Here is a 20,000-nt window from a genome sequence, read left to right on the forward strand (position 1 = left end):
GGGACAGAGACAGAGACCCCAGACCTCCTCATCCTACATGAGCTCACTAATGCTGAATGATGACTAATCCTAAAAGCCATAATCCAACATCTCTTCAAGTGGAGCTGATTAGAACCGTAAAGGGAATCAATCTGGAATGAGATGTTCAGTAGGCCATATAGTGTACATAGTGTAGTGTACATAGTGTAGTGTACATAGTGTAGTGTACATAGTGTAGTGTACATAGTGTAGTGTACATAGTGTAGTGTACATAGTGTAGTGTACATAGTGTAGTGTACATAGTGTAGTGTACATAGTGTAGTGTACATAGTGTAGTGTATATAGTGTAGTGTACATAGTGTAGTGTACATAGTATAGTGTATATAGTGTAGTGTACATAGTGTAGTGTATATAGTGTAGTGTACATAGTGTAGTGTATATAGTGTAGTGTATATAGTGTAGTGTACATAGTGTAGTGTATATAGTGTAGTGTACATAGTGTAGTGTACATAGTGTAGTGTACATAGTGTAGTGTATATAGTGTAGTGTACATAGTGTAGTGTATATAGTGTAGTGTACATAGTGTAGTGTACATAGTGTAGTGTACATAGTGTAGTGTACATAGTATAGTGTATATAGTGTAGTGTACATAGTGTAGTGTACATAGTGTAGTGTACATAGTGTAGTGTACATAGTATAGTGCACATAGTGTAGTGTACATAGTGTAGTGTACATAGTGTAGTGTACATAGTGTGGTGTATATAGTGTAGTGTACATAGTGTAGTGTACATAGTGTAGTGTACATAGTGTAGTGTACATGGAGAAAATAGGAAGCTTAATGGTGACTAGAGAAACCAGCACTAAACCCCAACACTGTACACTGATCTCTGGAGCATTGAGAGCTCTTTACATAGATTCAGCTGCACATGGAGCTGATCACTGAAACTTCTATTAACAATAATGCTCTTTCTTCTTCCGGTTGTTCTCTGAATCCCTCTAGTGACTAAGACTAATCCGACTGTCCCCTTACATCAGGGGTCTCCAACATGTCGCTCCACCCACTTCTGAGTCATTCATCTGAAGGATCATAGAATATGTAAAAAACTGATTCAATAAAATTAATTCAATAAACCTGTTTAAATTTCATCCCAATCAAACATGCAGATGTCCCGTCCCCATCTGGTGTTGTACTGAATCTGACAGTTTAATCAGCCGTTCTTCATCACAGATAGAACCACGTACACGTTTAGAAACAAAACATAAAGGATAAAGAAATCACAGGACAGATCCATTCAGCTCGGACGCTGCTGGAGATCTGACAGCTTTAGGAAAGCTCCCAAGCTGCTAAAGTAAAAGCTCTGAATGAATAAATCTGCTGTATGAAGATGCAGGATGAGTTTGTTGCTGGACATTCGTACTGTTCTAATGAAGTCTAATAGAATGTCAGGTCTCTGTTGTCAACATTAATATTACCTTTAATATTAAAGGTCTTCTCTTTTATATATAAAGACTCGTTCTCGTCTCACTGAGGACATCAGGGTTTGTGCCATGGGACGTTTACTGATGAAGAACAGAGTCCATGTGAATGAACGAACTCTGATGATAAGACCTGATAAAGTCTAGTCACAAACCCATAAAGTCAATGAACTCAACACTTAACATGATGTTCACAGATATTTAAAATAATTTACTGTGAAATATCTTTGTTTAATGTTTTTAAAAGTTCAACAAAAATAGTTTAATCCTCTGATCTGGTTTATGGCAATATGCTAAACATCAGTGGCTCTGGGCCACCTTTATTTTAACAAAGTGGAGTGTGTGGAGTTGGAGGTCCCTGTGTTACATTCTACTAAGATGTGTGAAGTTCAAAATCCCATCATGCTCTGCGGTGTCCTCGTCTCTGCCCACATCACAAACACAACTCTCTGATGACTCGTCTGCTGCAGATGCTGACTGATTATTATTAATAATAATAATAATAATAATAATAATAAATATACTACTACTACTAATAATAATAATAATATTAAATATAAGGTAATAATAAAGTGTGTGTGTGTGTGTGTGTGTGTGTGTGTGTGTGTGTGTGTGTGTGTGTGTGTGCGCGTGTGTGTGTCTGTGTGTACGTGTGTGCGCGCGTGTGTGTGTGCATGTGTCTGTGTGTGTGCGTGTGTGTGTGTGTGTGTGTGTAGAGGATTGCAGTGGACTGTAGCAGACCTGGTTAGCTTTAGATCCATGTGGATGAGACACACTGAGGAGAACAAGAGCAGGTGGAGGGACAAAATGAAGAATGGTAAGAAATTAAATATATAAATATAATTATATAAGCAAAATACAGAGCACACACACACTCACACACACACACTCTCTCTCTCTCTCTCTCACACACACACACACACCCAAACACACACGCACTCACTCACACACACACACACACACACCCAAACACACACACACACACACACACACACACACACACACACACACACACACACACACACACACCCAAACACACACGCACTCACTCACACACACACACACCCAAACACACACACACACACACACACACACACACACACACACACACACACACACACACACACACACACACACACACACACACACACACACACACACACACACACACACAGTATGTAAACAGTGATAAAACACACAATTAAATATGTTTGTGTGGGCTCCAGAACAGAAACACAGAATGTATTTTATACATTTTATACATAAACTGACTGTCTGTGTGTCTGTCTGTCTCTGTGTGTCTGTCTGTCTCTGTGTGTCTGTCTGTCTCTGTGTGTCTGTCTGTCTCTGTGTGTTCCTGTCTGTCTGTGTGTCTGCCTGTCTGTCTGTAGGTGAGAGTCACAGCTACGAGATGCAGACAGAACAGGAAACTGCAGGAACAGAGCATTAATCTGATAAATGAATGCAGATGATACAAAAGGAGAGGAAGAAGATTGTCTGTGGCGAGATCGTGGTGCTGCAGCTATACAGTAGAATTAATTCTACACATTTATGAGTTTAATATTGTTAATACACATCTCACTGTTTAAGCCACACTGTATCATTTATAACACTGCCACACACACACACACACACACACACACACACACACACACACACACACACACAATCAAGTGTGATATTGTGTAGGTGTTTGTGTTATATTGTGTGAGTTTGTGATAGTGTTATATGTGTGTGTTCTTTTATAATGAAGAGTTTGCAGTTTTAATTTAAAACACGTCTGAGAAATTTTAGTGTGAATGTCCTGGACTTGTCCTGGTGCTGTGTTCGGTCAGACCCAGAGACACCAGACTGGTGACGTCCCGAGTGACACATGCTGATCCTACATCATTACTTTACTAAAAGTGCGCCACCTGTTGAGCTGAAACAAAAAAATAAGTGAAAGGAGGAGAGAGAAGGAAATGTAATAAGATCTCATCAGAAATGTAGTTTAAAAGTTGTATCACAATTTGGCACTACAGTAAGGGGGGTGGGGGGTGTTTGGTATTTATAATTAAATTTTATATTTTTCAATTTAATGAAATAATTAAAGTAACTAAAGCTACAGGGGAAAGCTTCAGCCATCACATTAAACCTCCATATTGTGTTAATTAGCAAGAATAAATAATGAGGAAAATGTGCAGATTGTCTTTAATAGGATTCCATCTGTTTATCCTACATCATCATCATCATCACCATCATCATCATCATCATCATCATCATCAGTGTTTTATTTCCTTCATCTGATCTGTTTCTGCTGCAGACAAGGATGGACCTTAACACACAAACAGGAACAAATCTTCATTAGAAACTAAAGTCACTAATAAAGGAGAAGAGATGAGTAAAGGATTTGTTTGTGTTGTTCTGTTTGTTATTGACCTGTTGTGTTGTGTTGTGTTGTGTTGTTCTGTTTGTTATTGACCTGTTTGGTTGTGTTGTGTTGTGTTGTTCTGTTTGTTATTGACCTGTTTGGTTGTGTTGTGTTGTGTTGTGTTGTTCTGTTTGTTATTGACCTGTTTGGTTGTGTTGTGTTGGCGTCTGAGCGTTACATTTGTCCCGAGAATAACAGGCTTCAATTTCTGCAGCATCTGATAAACTCTCTCTTGAAAACGCTGTTAGAAAGAAAAACAACAATATATCTGTCACAACCAGGGAAGGAAGGAGACAGACGCACACAGGACAGTGTGAAGGAATGGGGTTTAATAAATAATAAAGACAACACAATAAAAGACGAGACGTAACCGAGACGAGACGTAACCAATGATTCTGTGCTGCCAACGGCAACACGGCTCACTTATATATGAAAGACAATGAGACACAATTAGGATCAGGTGTGGAGACAGGAGGAGCAGACGAAGGCGGGGCAGACACGTGACAACAACAACAACAACAACAACACATGGCCAAAAGTCCGGGCTGATCCCTGATAATATGACATAAGCTTTCACCTAAAAATATTATGCTAATTACACACACTAATCACACACACTAATCACACACACTAATCACACACTCTAATCACACACACTAATCACACACACTAATCACACACACTAATCACACACACTAATTACACACACTAATCACACACACTAATTACACACTCTAATCACACACACTAATTACACACACACTAATTACACACACTAATTACACACACTAATCACACACACTAATCACACACACTAATCACACACACACTAATCACACACTCTAATTACACACACTAATCACACACACTAATCACACACACTAATCACACACACTAATTACACACACACTAATCACACACACTAATTACACACACTAATTACACACTCTAATTACACACACACTAATCACACACACTAATTACACACACTAATTACACACACACTAATCACACACTAATTTTACACACACACAAATCACACACACTAATTACACACACTAATTACACACACTAATCACACACACACTAATCACACACACACTAATCACACACTCTAATTTTACACACACACTAATCACACACACTAATCACACACACTAATTACACTCTTTAATTACACACACTAATCACACACTCTAATTACACACACTAATCACACACACTACACTCACTAATCACACACACTAATCACACACACTAATTACACACACTACACTCACTAATCACACACACTAATCACACACTCTAATTACACACACTACACTCACTAATCACACACACGAATCACACACTCAAATTACACACACTAATCACACACTAATTACACACACTAATCACACACTAATTACACACACTAATCACACACTAATTACACACACTAATCACACAATAAACACACACTATTTACACACACTAATCACACACTCTAATTACACACTAATCACACACACGAATCACACACTCTAATTACACACACTAATCACACACTCTAATTACACACACTAATCACACACTGTATTTACACACACTAATCACACACTCTAATTACACACACTAATCACACACTGTATTTACACACACTAATCACACACTCTAATTACACACACTAATCACACACTGTATTTACACACACTAATCACACACTCTAATTAAACACACTAATCACACACTCTAATTAAACACACTAATCACACACTCTAATTAAACACACTAATCACACACTCTAATTAAACACACTAATCACACACTCTATTAACACACACTAACCACACACTAAAAACCACACTCTATTTACACACACTAAACACACACTAATCACACTCTATTTACACACACTAATCACACACTCAAATTACACACACTAATCACACACTCAAATTACACACACTAATCACACACTCTAATTACACACACTAATCACACACTCTATTTACACACACTAATCACACAATAAACACACACTATTTACACACACTATTTACACACACACACTATTTACACACACACACACTATTTACACACACACAATAATCACACACACACACACTAAACACGCACACACTATTTACACACACACTAAACACGCACACACTATTTACACACACACTAAACACGCACACACTATTTACACACACACTAAACACGCACACACTATTTACACACACGCTAAACACGCACACACTATTTACACACACACTAAACACGCACACACTATTTACACACACACTAAACACGCACACACTATTTACACACACACAATAATCACACACACACTAAACACGCACACACTATTTACACACACACTAAACACGCACACACTATTTACACACACACAATAATCACACACACACACACACACTAAACACGCACACACTATTTACACACACACTAAACACGCACACACTATTTACACACACACTAAACACGCACACACTATTTACACACACACTAAACACGCACACACTATTTACACACACACTAAACACACACACACTATTTACACACACACAATAATCACACACACACACACTAAACACGCACACACTATTTACACACACACTAAACACACACACACTATTTACACACACACAATAATCACACACACACACACACACACACTAAACACGCACACACTATTTACACACACACTAAACACGCACACACTATTTACACACACACAATAATCACACACACACACACACACACACTAAACACACACACACTATTTACACACACACAATAATCACACACACACACACTAAACACGCACACACTATTTACACACACACTAAACACACACTGACTGACTGACGTGTTCCACACTGATTGTCTCCTCACCCTCCATTTGACAGCACAGCTTCTCAAACTCCTGTGCTGTATCTGTGGAGTTCAAACTCCCATCATGCTCTGCTGTGTCCTCGTCTCCGCCCACATCCGAAACACAACTCTCTGATGACTCGTCTGCTGCAGATGCTGACTGCAGCTGACACACATGATGTTCTACTAGGAACTGCAGCTCTACACACACACACACACACACACACACACACACACACACACACACACACACACCAAATATTTATACAAATCAATGATACTCAGTTTTTGTTCTAAAGAATGTTTATCTTTCTTTATATCCATCCGTCTGTCTGTAATGACAGTGAGACTATGCACCCTTCATGGTTGGAGTTCCCTTCACACCTCTCCGTCTCTGCCGGGGTGAATTCAGCAAGGCCTGCTGTGAAGTAATGATAATAATAATAATAATAATAATAATAATAATAATAATAATAATTTTTAATATCAGGTAATAATAAAGTTACCTTATACAGCTGGTGTGGGAAACGATCTTCATCTATTTCTAAATACACACAGACACAAAAAGTGTTAGAAATCAGCTCCTGCACACAGTATTAACACACACACACACACACACACACACACACACACACACACACACACACACACACACAGGGAGACATGCTCACGATCCTCTCTACAGAGCTGTTATTGGTGGTTTGAGGAAAACGGTCTTGTCACCGTTGAGGTAGAATTAGTGCTGCAGCTTCTCTTCTCCACCTTACATGATGATGTGAGCTCTTGACTGTCTGCTACATCAGTGTCATGAAGTTCAGTGTTGGTAAAACAGACCTGAGTCTCAGCTGTTACATGCTGAAGGGTTTGTAGCTTTCAGTCATAATCTACTTTACATTAGTGAAATCATTGTTAGTTCCTGTGGGTTACAGAGCTGTCAGGTATCACACACTAATGTGACGTCCCTCATGTGGGTCTTCCCCCCCCCCCCCATCGTATTTCTCACACAGAAAAACACTGCCGTCTCTATGGAAACGGGCAGCAACTGAGCGCGTCTCCCCTGGAGCTCTTAGTCGAGCCTGATACTTATCAGCCAATCACAACAAGAGGCTACACAACAGCCAATCAGAGAATAGCACTATTGTATCTGGGTAAGATTTAACACAACAACCAATGAAAAAAAGCAGGTCCTGGAATTGTTCATCATCATCTTCGTTCACCTACACCTGCTCAGAACATGTAGTCTAGGTGGTTCTCAAACTGGGGGCCCTGAGATGGTGCCAGGGGGCCCCGGGTTACTGACAACACCTGTTTAGAACAAACAGCCTTGGTTTCGGTGCCCAGAGGGTATTTTCAATGGTCGGTTGGAGATGCCACTCTCGCCTGTCTTCAAAACCTGAGAACCCTGGGGTTCATGTCATAGTCCTGAAACCTACATGTGGTGACAGAAACCACTGCATGGTCTTATTACACACAGCTGGGAGAAGTGTTGCACAGGCAGCAATATGTCTCTAAACACAAAAACACAACAATCCCTCAAGCTGTGCTAAGATGTGCTCGTAAGTCTGACATGGTTTCATTTGTTATCCACTGAAACATTAGCCAACATGTTAGTTGGAATTGCTGAATGTTTGGGTTAGCTGTTAGCCTAGCCGCCGTGTCTTGCTTTCTGCATCGTGTTTAGGCTTTGTTTCCAGAGTCCCGCAGAAACGGCTAATCATTAACATATTGTACTGTTTTCAGGTATTTACTCCTCTGACAACGTAGACAGAATAAAATAAAACACAGCACTGTTTTTGTCATGAACGCAGGATAAAAGGGACCCAAACGCAGGATGGCAAAAATGACAGGGTTTAATAACAGAAAACATGCGACGTCACACAGACTGGACAAAGACAACAGTTGATTCTGTGCTGCGCGCGGCACAGTTAAATACAAAAAGACGATGAGACACGATTAGGAACAGGTGTGGAGACATGGAGGGGCAGACGAAGGCGGGGCAGACACGTGATGAGGAACGTAAACAAAGGCACATGGCCAAAAGTCCGGGCTGAGTCCTGACAGTTTCATCAGTACGAGGAGTTGCCACTGCAACGTTGGTCACATTGTCATTATAAAGTGTTATGAAATGTTATAAAGATTTTACATTGTTAGAATTTTTTATATAAATGGTTGTGTTTGGTATCTGTGCATTTTGTAAATCTTTTTACTTTCTAGTATGTCATTTTGCATTGTGTATAAAATTGTGTGCATCTCTCTCTCTCTCACACACACACACACACACACACACACACACACACATACACACACACACACACAGAAATGCAGTCCTCAGTTTCGGTTGTTTCTCTGTGGTCTGAATGTGGCCTGTGTGTTAGATATGTTCATTACTTTTTATATCTAGACTTTGATTATGACTCTTCAGGACCACCAGGGTTAGGGTTAGAGTTACAGTGTGTTCATGATCTTAATGTGTGATGGATCATAAGGTTCACCGGGAGATGATGGATCACTGGATGCAACCAATGTGGCAGGAGTCGGACGTCTCCTCCTGATCTGTAACACACACACACACACACACACACACATATCGTCAGTGAGTCAATCACAATCTTCTGTTCTCATGGTTTTAATAATCTATTGGAGACTCCGATGCTTCAGCACACGGAATTGTAAGTTTAATGTTTCATCATTTTATCACGTCTGAATGAGGGTCAGTCTCAGTGGGAAGTGTGGGTGTGAGTGTGTGTGTGAGTGTGTATGAGTGTGGGTGTGGGTGCGAGTGTGGGTGTGGGTGTGGGTGTTAGCGGGGGTGTCAGTGTGAGTGTGGGTGTGAGTGTGGGTGTGGGTGTAAGTGTGAGTGTCAGTGTGGGTGTTAGTGTGGGTGTCAGTGTGGGTGTGGGTGTAAGTGTGAGTGTGGGTGTCAGTGTGGGTGTCAGTGTGGGTGTGAGTGTGGGTGTGGGTGTGTGTGTGGGTGTGAGTGTGGGTGTAAGTGTGAGTGTGGGTGTCAGTGTGGGTGTCAGTGTGGGTGTGGGTGTTAGCATGGGTGTCAGTGTGGGTGTGGGTGTTAGTGTGGGTGTGAGTGTGGGTGTGTGTGTGAGTGTGGGTGTAAGTGTGGGTGTGGGTGTCAGTGTGGGTGTAAGTGTGGGTGTCAGTGTGGGTGTGAGTTTGGGTGTGAGTGTGGGTGTGGGTGTTACTGTGGGTGTGAGTGTGGGTGTTAGTGTGGGTGTGGGTGTTAGTGTGGGTGTTACTGTGGGTGTTAGTGTGGGTGTGAGTGTGGGTGTGAGTGTGGGTGTTACTGTGGGTGTGAGTGTTACTGTGGGTGTGGGTGTTACTGTGGGTGTTAGTGTGGGTGTGGGTGTTACTGTGGGTGTGGGTGTTAGTGTGGGTGTGGGTCTTACTGTGGGTGTTAGTGTGGGTGTGAGTGTGGGTGTTACTGTGGGTGTGGGTGTTAGTGTGTGTGTGAGTGTGGGTGTGGGTGTTACTGTGGGTGTGGGTGTGGGTGTTAGTGTGGGTGTGAGTGTGGGTGTGGGTGTTACTGTGGGTGTGGGTGTTAGTGTGGGTGTGGGTGTTACTGTGGGTGTGGGTGTTAGTGTGGGTGTGGGTGTGGGTGTTAGTGTGGGTGTTAGTGTGGGTGTTACTGTGGGTGTGGGTGTTAGTGTGGGTGTGGGTGTGGGTGTTAGTGTGTGTGTGAGTGTGGGTGTGGGTGTTACTGTGGGTGTGGGTGTGGGTGTGGGTGTTAGTGTGGGTGTGAGTGTGGGTGTGGGTGTTACTGTGGGTGTGGGTGTTAGTGTGGGTGTGGGTGTTACTGTGGGTGTGGGTGTTAGTGTGGGTGTTAGTGTGGGTGTGGGTGTGGGTGTTAGTGTGGGTGTTACTGTGGGTGTGGGTGTTAATGTGGGTGTTAGTGTGGGTGTGGGTGTGGGTGTTAGTGTGTGTGTGAGTGTGGGTGTGGGTGTTACTGTGGGTGTGGGTGTGGGTGTGGGTGTTAGTGTGGGTGTGAGTGTGGGTGTGGGTGATACTGTGGGTGTGTGTGTTAGTGTGTGGTGTGGGTGTTACTGTTGGTGTTGGTGTTAGTGTGTTGGTGTTGTTTACTGTGGGTGTGGGTGTGACTGTGGGTGTTAGTGTGGGTGTGGGTGTTAGTGTGGGTGTGAGTGTGGGTGTGGGTGTTAGTGTGGGTGTTAGTGTGGGTGTGGGTGCTACTTTGGGTGTGGGTGTTAGTGTGGGTGTTAGTGTGGGTATTACTGTGGGTGTGGGTGTGGGTGTTAGTGTGGGTGTGAGTGTGGGTGTTACTGTGGGTGTGGGTGTTGGTGTGGGTGTTAGTGTGGGTGTGGGTGTTAGTGTGGGTGTGAGTGTGGGTGTTACTGTGGGTGTGGGTGTTAGTGTGGGTGTGGGTGTTAGTGTGGGTGTTAGTGTGGGTGTGGGTGTTACTGTGGGTGTGGGTGTGGGTGTGGGTGTGGGTGTTAGTGTGGGTGTGAGTGTGGGTGTGGGTGTTACTGTGGGTGTGGGTGTGGGTGTTAGTGTGGGTGTGAGAGTGGGTGTGGGTGTTACTGTGGGTGTGGGTGTTAGTGTGGGTGTTACTGTGGGTGTGGGTGTTAGTGTGGGTGTGAGTGTGGGTGTGGGTGCTACTTTGGGTGTGGGTGTTAGTGTGGGTGTTAGTGTGGGTATTACTGTGGGTGTGGGTGTTAGTGTGGGTGTTACTGTGGGTGTGGGTGTTAGTGTGGGTGTGAGTGTGGGTGTGGGTGCTACTTTGGGTGTGGGTGTTAGTGTGGGTATTACTGTGGGTGTGGGTGTTAGTGTGGGTGTTACTGTGGGTGTGGGTGTTAGTGTGGGTGTGGGTGTTAGTGTGGGTGTGAGTGTGGGTGTTACTGTGGGTGTGGGTGTTGGTGTGGGTGTTAGTGTGGGTGTTAGTGTGGGTGTTAGTGTGGGGGGTCTCCGTTAGTGTGGGTGGGGTGTTACGTGTGGGCTGTGGGTGTTAGTGTCGGGATGTAGTGGGGTGCTTAGGTGTGGGTGTGTTTAGTGTGGGTGTATGGTCGGGGTGTTCGTGTGGGTTTGCTTGTGTGTGTTCTTGTGGGTTGTGTGGGTGTTAGTGTGGGTGGGGTGTTTGGGGTGGTGTGGGTGTTTGTTTGGTGGGTGTTAGTTGTGGGTGTTCGTGTGGTGTTTGTGTGGGTGTTAGTGGGGGTGGGGTGTTTGGTGTGTGGTGTGGGTGTGGGTGTTGTGGGTGTTGTTGGGTGTTGGTGTGGGTGTTGGTGTGGGTGTTGGTGTGGGTGTTAGTGTGGGTGTTAGTGTGGGTGTGGGTGTTAGTGTGGGTGTGGGTGTTAGTGTGGGTGTGGGTGTTAGTGTGGGTGTTACTGTGGGTGTGGGTGTTGGTGTGGGTGTTAGTGTGGGTGTTAGTGTGGGTGTTAGTGTGGGTGTGGGTGTTAGTGTGGGTGTTGGTGTGGGTGTTGGTGTGGGTGTTAGTGTGGGTGTTAGTGTGGGTGTGGGTGTTAGTGTGGGTGTTAGTGTGGGTGTGGGTGTTAGTGTGGGTGTGGGTGTAAGTGTGGGTGTGGGTGTAAGTGTGGGTGTTTTGTCTAGGTCGTGGGTGGGGTGTTCGTGCTGGTGTCGTGTGGGTGTCGTGGGTGGGTGTTCGTGTGGGTAGTGGTGTTATCGTGTGGGTGTGGGGTGTTCGTGTGGGTGTTAGTGTCGGGTGTTAGGTGTGGGTGGTGTGTGGGTGTTCTTGTGGTTGTTCGTGTGGGTGTGGCGGGTGTTTCTGTGGGGTGGGTGTCGTGTGGGTGTGGTGTGTGTCGGTGTGGGTGTGGCGTGAGTGTGGGTGTTCCTGTGGGTGTGGTGTAGTGTGAGGTGTGGGGGGTTCGTGTGGGTGTGGGTTCGGGTGGGTGGAGTGGGGTGTTACGTGTGGGGTTTGTCGTGGGTGTTAGTGTGGGTGTTCGTGTGGGTGTTAGTGTGGTGTATGTGGGTGTGGGTGTTCGTGTGGTGTGGGTGCTGGGTGGTGTGGGTGTTAGTGTGGGTGTTAGTGTGGGTGTGGGTGTTAGTGTGGGTGTTAGTGTGGGTGTGGGTGTTAGTGTGGGTGTGGGTGTAAGTGTGGGTGTTAGTGTGGGTGTTAGTGTGGGTGTGAGTGTGGGTGTTACTGTGGGTGTTAGTGTGGGTGTTAGTGTGGGTGTGGGTGTTACTGTGGGTGTGGGTGTTAGTGTGGGTGTGACAGTCTCTCTCTCTCTCTCTCTCTCTCTCTCTCTCTCTCTCTCCAACCCCCCACCCCCCCCCCCCCCACACACACACACACACACACACACACACTTCTCCTTCATCCTGGACTCATTACACTTCACCACTTCCATCACACCCCCTGATTCACTGTTTATATGGTCATGTGACACATAAGTACACAAAAATACAACTGAACACAATAACGCCAATCAGCTCACCCCCCATACATTACAATCACACACACACACACACACACACACACACACACACACACACACACACACACACACACACCTACTTACATGCTCAGCAGCTTCAGGGTCCAGGTGAGAGTCCAGCAGTGGAACTGTGAACTGAATTTTACGAGGACTTCCCTCCATAGCAGAGAGACAGAGTGATGATTGTTGAAGTTAAAAAGGATAAAAGGATATAGTAATAAGAGCAAGGGTGAGGATGATGATGATGATGATGATGATGGTGATGTTTATGGTGATGAAGTACAGGTGAAATCCCAATATTAATAAATCCTTTTATTTCCTCTTTTTGTTTTATCTCTCAAAATATTTCCTTCATTCTCATTCTCTCATCTCTTCTTGCTGCTTGTTCTCTGCTCACTGCGGTAAAACACACACACACACACACACACACACACACACACACACACACACACACACACACACACACACACACTCCCTCCATCCTCTCTCTGCCTTTCTCCTCTGCAGCTTCAACTCTTTCTGAACCCGCCCACTGATTGGCTCCACCAATCAGCACTATGCTGATCTCTGATTAGCTGCTTTATCTGCCAGTCACTGCACCAATCAGCTTTATTCTCACACACTACACTGAAGGATGTCATTATGGAGAAAAATGTGAAATGAACAGGAACAACAACTCATGACACACAATCATTAAAACACACACACACACACACACACACACACACACACACACACACACACACACACACACACACACCCCAAAGCTTTGAAAATAGACAATCTGAAATCTAAAAAATCTAAAAAAACAGCTGTGAAAGTGATTGTTAACTAAAACTGATACATGTACAGCATTTATTTTTCACTACTTTCACAGCTAAATATTTACAGCATGGGATTATAAATCAGTATAAACACTGAGAGTGGGATTATAAATCAGTATAAACACTGAGAGTGGGATTATAAATCAGTATAAACACTGAGAGTGGGATTATAAATCAGTATAAACACTGAGAGTGGGATTATAAATCATTATAAACACTGAGAGTGGGATTATAAATCAGTATAAACACTGAGAGTGGGATTATAAATCATTATAAACACTGAGAGTGGGATTATAAATCAGTATAAACACTGAGAGTGGGATTATAAATCATTATAAACACTGAGAGTGGGATTATAAATCAGTATAAACACTGAGAATGTTACGGTTGAGCCCGGACCTTTGGCCATGTGCTTATGTCCTGTGTCACGTGTCTGCCCCGCCCTTGTTACTCCGCCACGTCTCTACACACCTGTTCCCTATGTATTAATTGTGATGTCTATTTAACCGTGTAGTGTTGCATCATCACCATGACCGTCCCCTCGTCCTTTGTCCAGTTTGTTTGTCTATGTTCCTGTTCTGTGTTTCTTATTTATTAAACCCTATTTATCGGAAGCTATCCTGCGTATGGGTCTGCCCCCCCCCTCCCCCCCTCCCCGTGTGACAGAGAGTGGGATTATAAATCATTATAAACACTGACAGATATTTGGATGTGTGTGTGTGTGTGTGTGTGTGTGTGTGTGTGTGTGTGTGTGTGTGTGTGTGTGTGTGTGTGTGTGTGTGTGTGTGTGTGTGTGTAATGGTGTAAAATGACACTCAGAGATAAATCTTCAGGTTTGCTGCCACTTTACTGTCATTAAAACACACAAGTCAATACATTAACAACAAGACATTAGAGTTAATAATCATTTATTACTATAATTAATATCACAAATAACTTAAATCAACATCTGAACACAGACTATTGAATAATTCTCATAGTACTGTATGATTAATTTGATTATTCAGAAAATGTGTGTGTGTGCGTGTGCGTGTGTGTGTGTGTGTGTGTGCGTGTGCGTGTGCGTGTGCGTGTGTGTGTTTAAAAGCTACTTTTTGCCAAATCTCTGTGGCACAGCGAGGCTCCAGATCTGTTGAGGAACACCGTCCCAGTCCCGAGACTGAATTCTCTCATCAGTGCGAACATCAGTGTGTGAACCACGTCCAAACCTACACAACACACACACCAATAACACACACACATGAATACACTACAGACACTTCAATAACACAAACATCAATACACAGCACACAAACACAATCATGGATATTTGTGTGTGTGTGTGTGTGTGTGTGTGTGTGTGTGTGTGTGTGTGTGTATACCGTAGAGGGTGGTGTAACACTGATGGCTCTCGTGACTGTCTCTGTAGGTTGTGTAGAAACAAACTCAACACCATCTTCAGAAGGCGATCATCAGTAACACCACTGAGCTGCTGGTTGTTCACCTGTAACACACACACACACACACACACACACACACACACACACACACACACACACACACACAGAGGGACATGTTATGTTAATTCATTGCAGAGGTGGGAGTAAGTCACACATGTGCAAGTCACTAGTAAGTCATGAAAGTCAAGTCGAGTCTTTTTTTAATATCTGTCAAGCAAGTCTCAAGTTTGACAGATTTTAAACAGATCACAAACTGCCACTTCCAGTTGTCCAGTAGTCTGAGAGCATTAATATACACACCTTTTGTAGCACAGCCAAGAGTCACAGACAAGAAAGTACTGAAGATTTCAGTTTACGTCTTAAATATAAGTTAAAAACGATGAAACAAATTCATGTCATAATTAGACTATTTCATTTTTTACAAAATAATATTAAAGTAAGGAACATTTTTATAGCCAGTTTTATAGCTTGTGATTGTGTATAAAAGGTCAGTTAGCTGTAGTGTAGTGTTCAGTTCCTAGTGTTCAGGTCCTAGTGTTAAGTTCCTAGTGTTCAGTTCCTAGTGTTCAGGTCCTAGTGTTAAGTTCCTAGTGTTCAGTTCCTAGTGTTCAGGTCCTAGTGTTAAGTTCCTAGTGTTCAGGTCCTAGTGTTCAGGTCCTAGTGTTCAGCACTTTGTTCTCTATCAAGTGCCCTAATGTGGAAATCTGTATTTAGTTTAAACCAATTTAACAATTTTAACAATTTAACTTTTTAACTTACCAAAGTCTCTGTCATGTTTTCCTCAAAGTCCAGGGCCGTGTCTCCATCTGTCTGTCCATGTGTCTCCCCGACAACCACCAGAAACACGGCAAACACCACAGACCACACACTCATATCCATCTCAAACACACTCAACTATCAAATAAACAACTGAATCTGAGGGAGAAAGTGAGGTTTTATAGACAAAAACACACACACGGGACTGAACGTGATGACGTTGTTAAACATCCCACAGGACAATAAACAGTTAGCCATTAAATTGTTCCATTCATGAATCTCCTGAGGGTCACACAAAGTGAGGAAAGTGAGGATTAAAGAGGACTTACTGAGATCTTATAAACACACACACACACACACACACACACACACACACACACACACACACACACACACACACACACACACACACACACACACACACAGAGCAACACTCCTCTAGGATAAAATGGTTAACAGTCAATTAATCACCATGACAACCAAGCAGAATACAGTTTTCCTGTGTGTGTGTGTGTGTATGTGTGTGTGTGTGTGTGAGAGAGAGAGAGAGAGAGAGAGAGAGAGAGAGAGAGAGACTTTTGTATAAGATTTGAGCCAGTAACAGGACACACTAAATGTTAAAGCTGTGTGTAAATTAAATATTACAAATTAGGTGTCAAAAGGAGTCGAAATACACAAGTGAGTTTAAATTAGAATTAAAACCAACATTAAACTGATCACTGACCGGAACGTAATCAATACAACAGTGAGTAAAGCATCAGGGATCCGTTTAAACACAGCTTTAATAATAACTGGCACAAAGAGTCGAGTCAAATCTTTTAATTCACATCAGCACCATTTGAACATCTTGAGTTCCTTAATTACGACATGCTGTGTTTCCTGCTCTAACTAAAGAAATCTAACTTTACTGGATATTTATTTAAATATTTATTTTTATGTTTGTCTCAAACAGCCAGTAAATAAAATGATGGCGTCAGTGATGCTCACGTAAGGCACTTGCAACAGAACTGAGAAATAAAACCTGAAACCTGCAGCTTGTTTAGATTCACATAAAGAATTAAAGAACACATTTCTAAAAAGACAAAGTTAATGATTCAAGTGTGAAAATCCATAAAAAATGTAAATATTCAGACATGAAAACATTTGAATAATTAAATAATGATTTAACAGAGAAACAAAACCAGGAACTTAGACACTTTATTTCCTTAAAAACACTTTTACTGAGTAAAATCTTCCCATGTTTAACTGCTAAGGAGCAACAGATCTGCAGTGATATAATATACACTGAAGTAGCTTTATCATGTTAGATGTGTGTAATGTGTGTTATAGCAGTGTGTAAATTAATCTAATAAAAATACAAGGTACCGTGTGTGTGTGTGTCTGTCTGTGTGTGTGTGCGTCTGTGTGTTTGTGTGTGTGTGTGTGTATGTGTGTGTGTGTGTTTGTGTCTGTGTGTGTGTGTGTGTGTGTGTGTGTGTGTGTGTATGTGTGTGTGTGTGTGTGTGTGTGTGTGTGTGTGTGTGTGTATGTGTGTGTGTGTGTGTTTGTGTGTGTGTGTGTGTGTGTGTGTGTGTGTGTGTGTGTGTGTGTGTGTTTGTGTCTGTGTGTGTGTGTGTGTGTGTGTGTGTGTGTGTGTGTGTGTGTGTGTGTGTGTGTGTGTGTATGTGTGTTACCCTTGAACACACAGCATTTTATGTTAAAATATAAACACAGACAGAACCTAATGTTAGATGTGATAATATACAGGTTTAATTTTTCAGGGTTGTTTCCTTGTGTGACTTTAACAGAATTACATTATTACTGATTTCCAGATTAAATCTTTCCTCACATTTGTGCAAAGTTTGTCTGTAGATAAGTGGGTGTGTCCGTCTCACTCATATTTAAATACAAAAACACACCTCAATAAAGCTTCATAATCTGACATGATTTCATGAGAAAATCTGAAAACAAACTCATCCTATTTACTGATGCTGTAATCTGTCATCCTGTAATCTGTCAGCCTGTAATCCGTAATCCTATAATCTGCAATCCTGTAATCTGTCATCCTGTAATCTGTCATGCTGTAATCTGTAATCCTGTAATCTGTAATCCTATAATCTGTAATCCTTTAATCTGCAATCTGTAATCCTGTAATCTGTCATCCTGTAATCTGTCTGTAATCCTGTAATCTGTCATGCTGTAATCTGTAATCCTGTAATCTGTAATCCTATAATCTGTAATCCTTTAATCTGCAATCTGTCATCCTGTAAACTGTCTGTCATCCTGTAATCCTGTAATCTGTCATGCTGTAATCTGTAATCCTGTAATCTGTAATCCTATAATCTGCAATCTGTCATGCTGTAATCTGTAATCCTGTAATCTGCAATCCTATAATCTGCAATCTGTCATCCTGTAATCTGTAATCCTGTAATCTGCAATCCTATAATCTGCAATCTGTCATCCTGTAATCTGTCTGTCATCCTGTAATCTGTAATCCTATAATCTGCAATCTGTCATCCTGTAATCCTGTAATCTGTCATCCTGTAATCTGCAATCCTATAATCTGCAATCTGTCATCCTGTAATCTGTCATCCTGTAATGTGTCATCCTGTAATCTGTAATCCTGTAATCTGTAATCCTGTAATCTGTCATTCTGTAATCTGTCATCCTGTAATCTGTCATCTGTCATCCTGTAATCTGTCATCCTGTAATCTGTAATCTCTAACCTATAATCTGTAACCCGTAATCGGTCATCTGTAATCTACATCTCTGAGCCACACTTCGTCAAAGCTGGGATCATTTCACTGTGCTGTAATGCAGCGGGTCTTAAACTTCCTCTCCATTAAGATCAACCAGAACACACATACACAAACATACACACACATACACAAGCATACACAAACATACACAAACATACACAAGCATACACAAACATACACAAACATACACAAACATACACAAGCATACACAAGCATACACAAACATACACAAGCATACACAAACATACACAAACATACACAAACATACACAAACATACACAAGCATACACAAACATACACAAGCATACACAAACATACACAAACATACACAAGCATACACAAGCATACACAAACATACACAAACATACACAAGCATACACAAGCATACACAAACATACACAAACATACACAAGCATACACAAACATACACAAGCATACACAAGCATACACAAACATACACAAACATACACAAGCATACACAAACATACACAAACATACACAAGCATACACAAACATACACAAGCATACACAAACATACACAAACATACACAAACATACACAAGCATACACAAACATACACAAGCATACACAAGCATACACAAACATACACAAACATACACAAGCATACACAAGCATACACAAGCATACACAAGCATACACAAACATACACAAACATACACAAGCATACACAAACATACACAAACATACACAAGCATACACAAGCATACACAAGCATACACAAGCATACACAAACATACACAAACATACACAAGCATACACAAACATACACAAACATACACAAACATACACAAGCATACACAAGCATACACAAACATACACAAGCATACACAAGCATACACAAACATACACAAACATACACAAGCATACACAAACATACACAAACATACACAAGCATACACAAGCATACACAAGCATACACAAACATACACAAACATACACAAGCATACACAAACATACACAAACATACACAAGCATACACAAACATACACAAACAAAACTTTAAACCATTCACAACATTTAACAATATGGACTATAATACTTTGAACTATAAATAATATTTTTTATCA

General features: G+C 42.0%; 3 protein-coding genes across 7 annotated transcripts in view; 1 reads left to right on the forward strand and 2 right to left on the reverse strand.

The window, feature by feature from the left end:
* Positions 1-3,838, forward strand: part of LOC113643965 (calcium/calmodulin-dependent 3',5'-cyclic nucleotide phosphodiesterase 1B-like) — a 20,595-nt gene extending 16,757 nt beyond the window's left edge. For all 5 annotated transcript variants that reach the window (XM_047810165.1, XM_047810169.1, XM_047810167.1 and 2 more), the window contains 2 exons: positions 2,172-2,272; positions 2,847-3,838. In XM_047810165.1, the coding sequence (XP_047666121.1) occupies positions 2,172-2,272; positions 2,847-2,905 (160 nt within the window). In that variant the 3' untranslated portion in view covers positions 2,906-3,838. The remainder of the gene's footprint in view (positions 1-2,171; positions 2,273-2,846) is intronic.
* LOC113643967 (protein phosphatase 1 regulatory subunit 1A-like) overlaps positions 3,633-20,000 on the reverse strand; it is a 20,249-nt gene continuing 3,881 nt past the window's right edge. The window contains exons 2-8 of the mRNA XM_047810171.1: positions 13,240-13,626; positions 9,235-9,295; positions 7,249-7,286; positions 7,100-7,163; positions 6,764-6,943; positions 4,008-4,106; positions 3,633-3,769 (exon numbers count right to left, since the gene is read on the reverse strand). Of these exons, the coding sequence (XP_047666127.1) occupies positions 3,717-3,769; positions 4,008-4,106; positions 6,764-6,943; positions 7,100-7,163; positions 7,249-7,286; positions 9,235-9,295; positions 13,240-13,317 (573 nt within the window). The 5' untranslated portion in view covers positions 13,318-13,626 and the 3' untranslated portion in view covers positions 3,633-3,716. The remainder of the gene's footprint in view (positions 3,770-4,007; positions 4,107-6,763; positions 6,944-7,099; positions 7,164-7,248; positions 7,287-9,234; positions 9,296-13,239; positions 13,627-20,000) is intronic.
* On the reverse strand, positions 14,823-17,610 carry npffl (neuropeptide FF-amide peptide precursor like). Its single transcript, XM_027148496.2, has 3 exons — positions 16,178-17,610; positions 15,341-15,462; positions 14,823-15,187 (listed from the first exon to the last, which is right to left on the reverse strand). Exons 1-3 carry the CDS (start codon positions 16,295-16,297, stop codon positions 15,067-15,069), a joined length of 363 nt encoding a protein of 120 aa, XP_027004297.2. The 5' UTR covers positions 16,298-17,610; the 3' UTR covers positions 14,823-15,066.

Source organism: Tachysurus fulvidraco, chromosome 2, assembly GCF_022655615.1.
Source record: "Tachysurus fulvidraco isolate hzauxx_2018 chromosome 2, HZAU_PFXX_2.0, whole genome shotgun sequence".
In the NCBI taxonomy this organism is placed as follows: domain Eukaryota; kingdom Metazoa; phylum Chordata; class Actinopteri; order Siluriformes; family Bagridae; genus Tachysurus; species Tachysurus fulvidraco.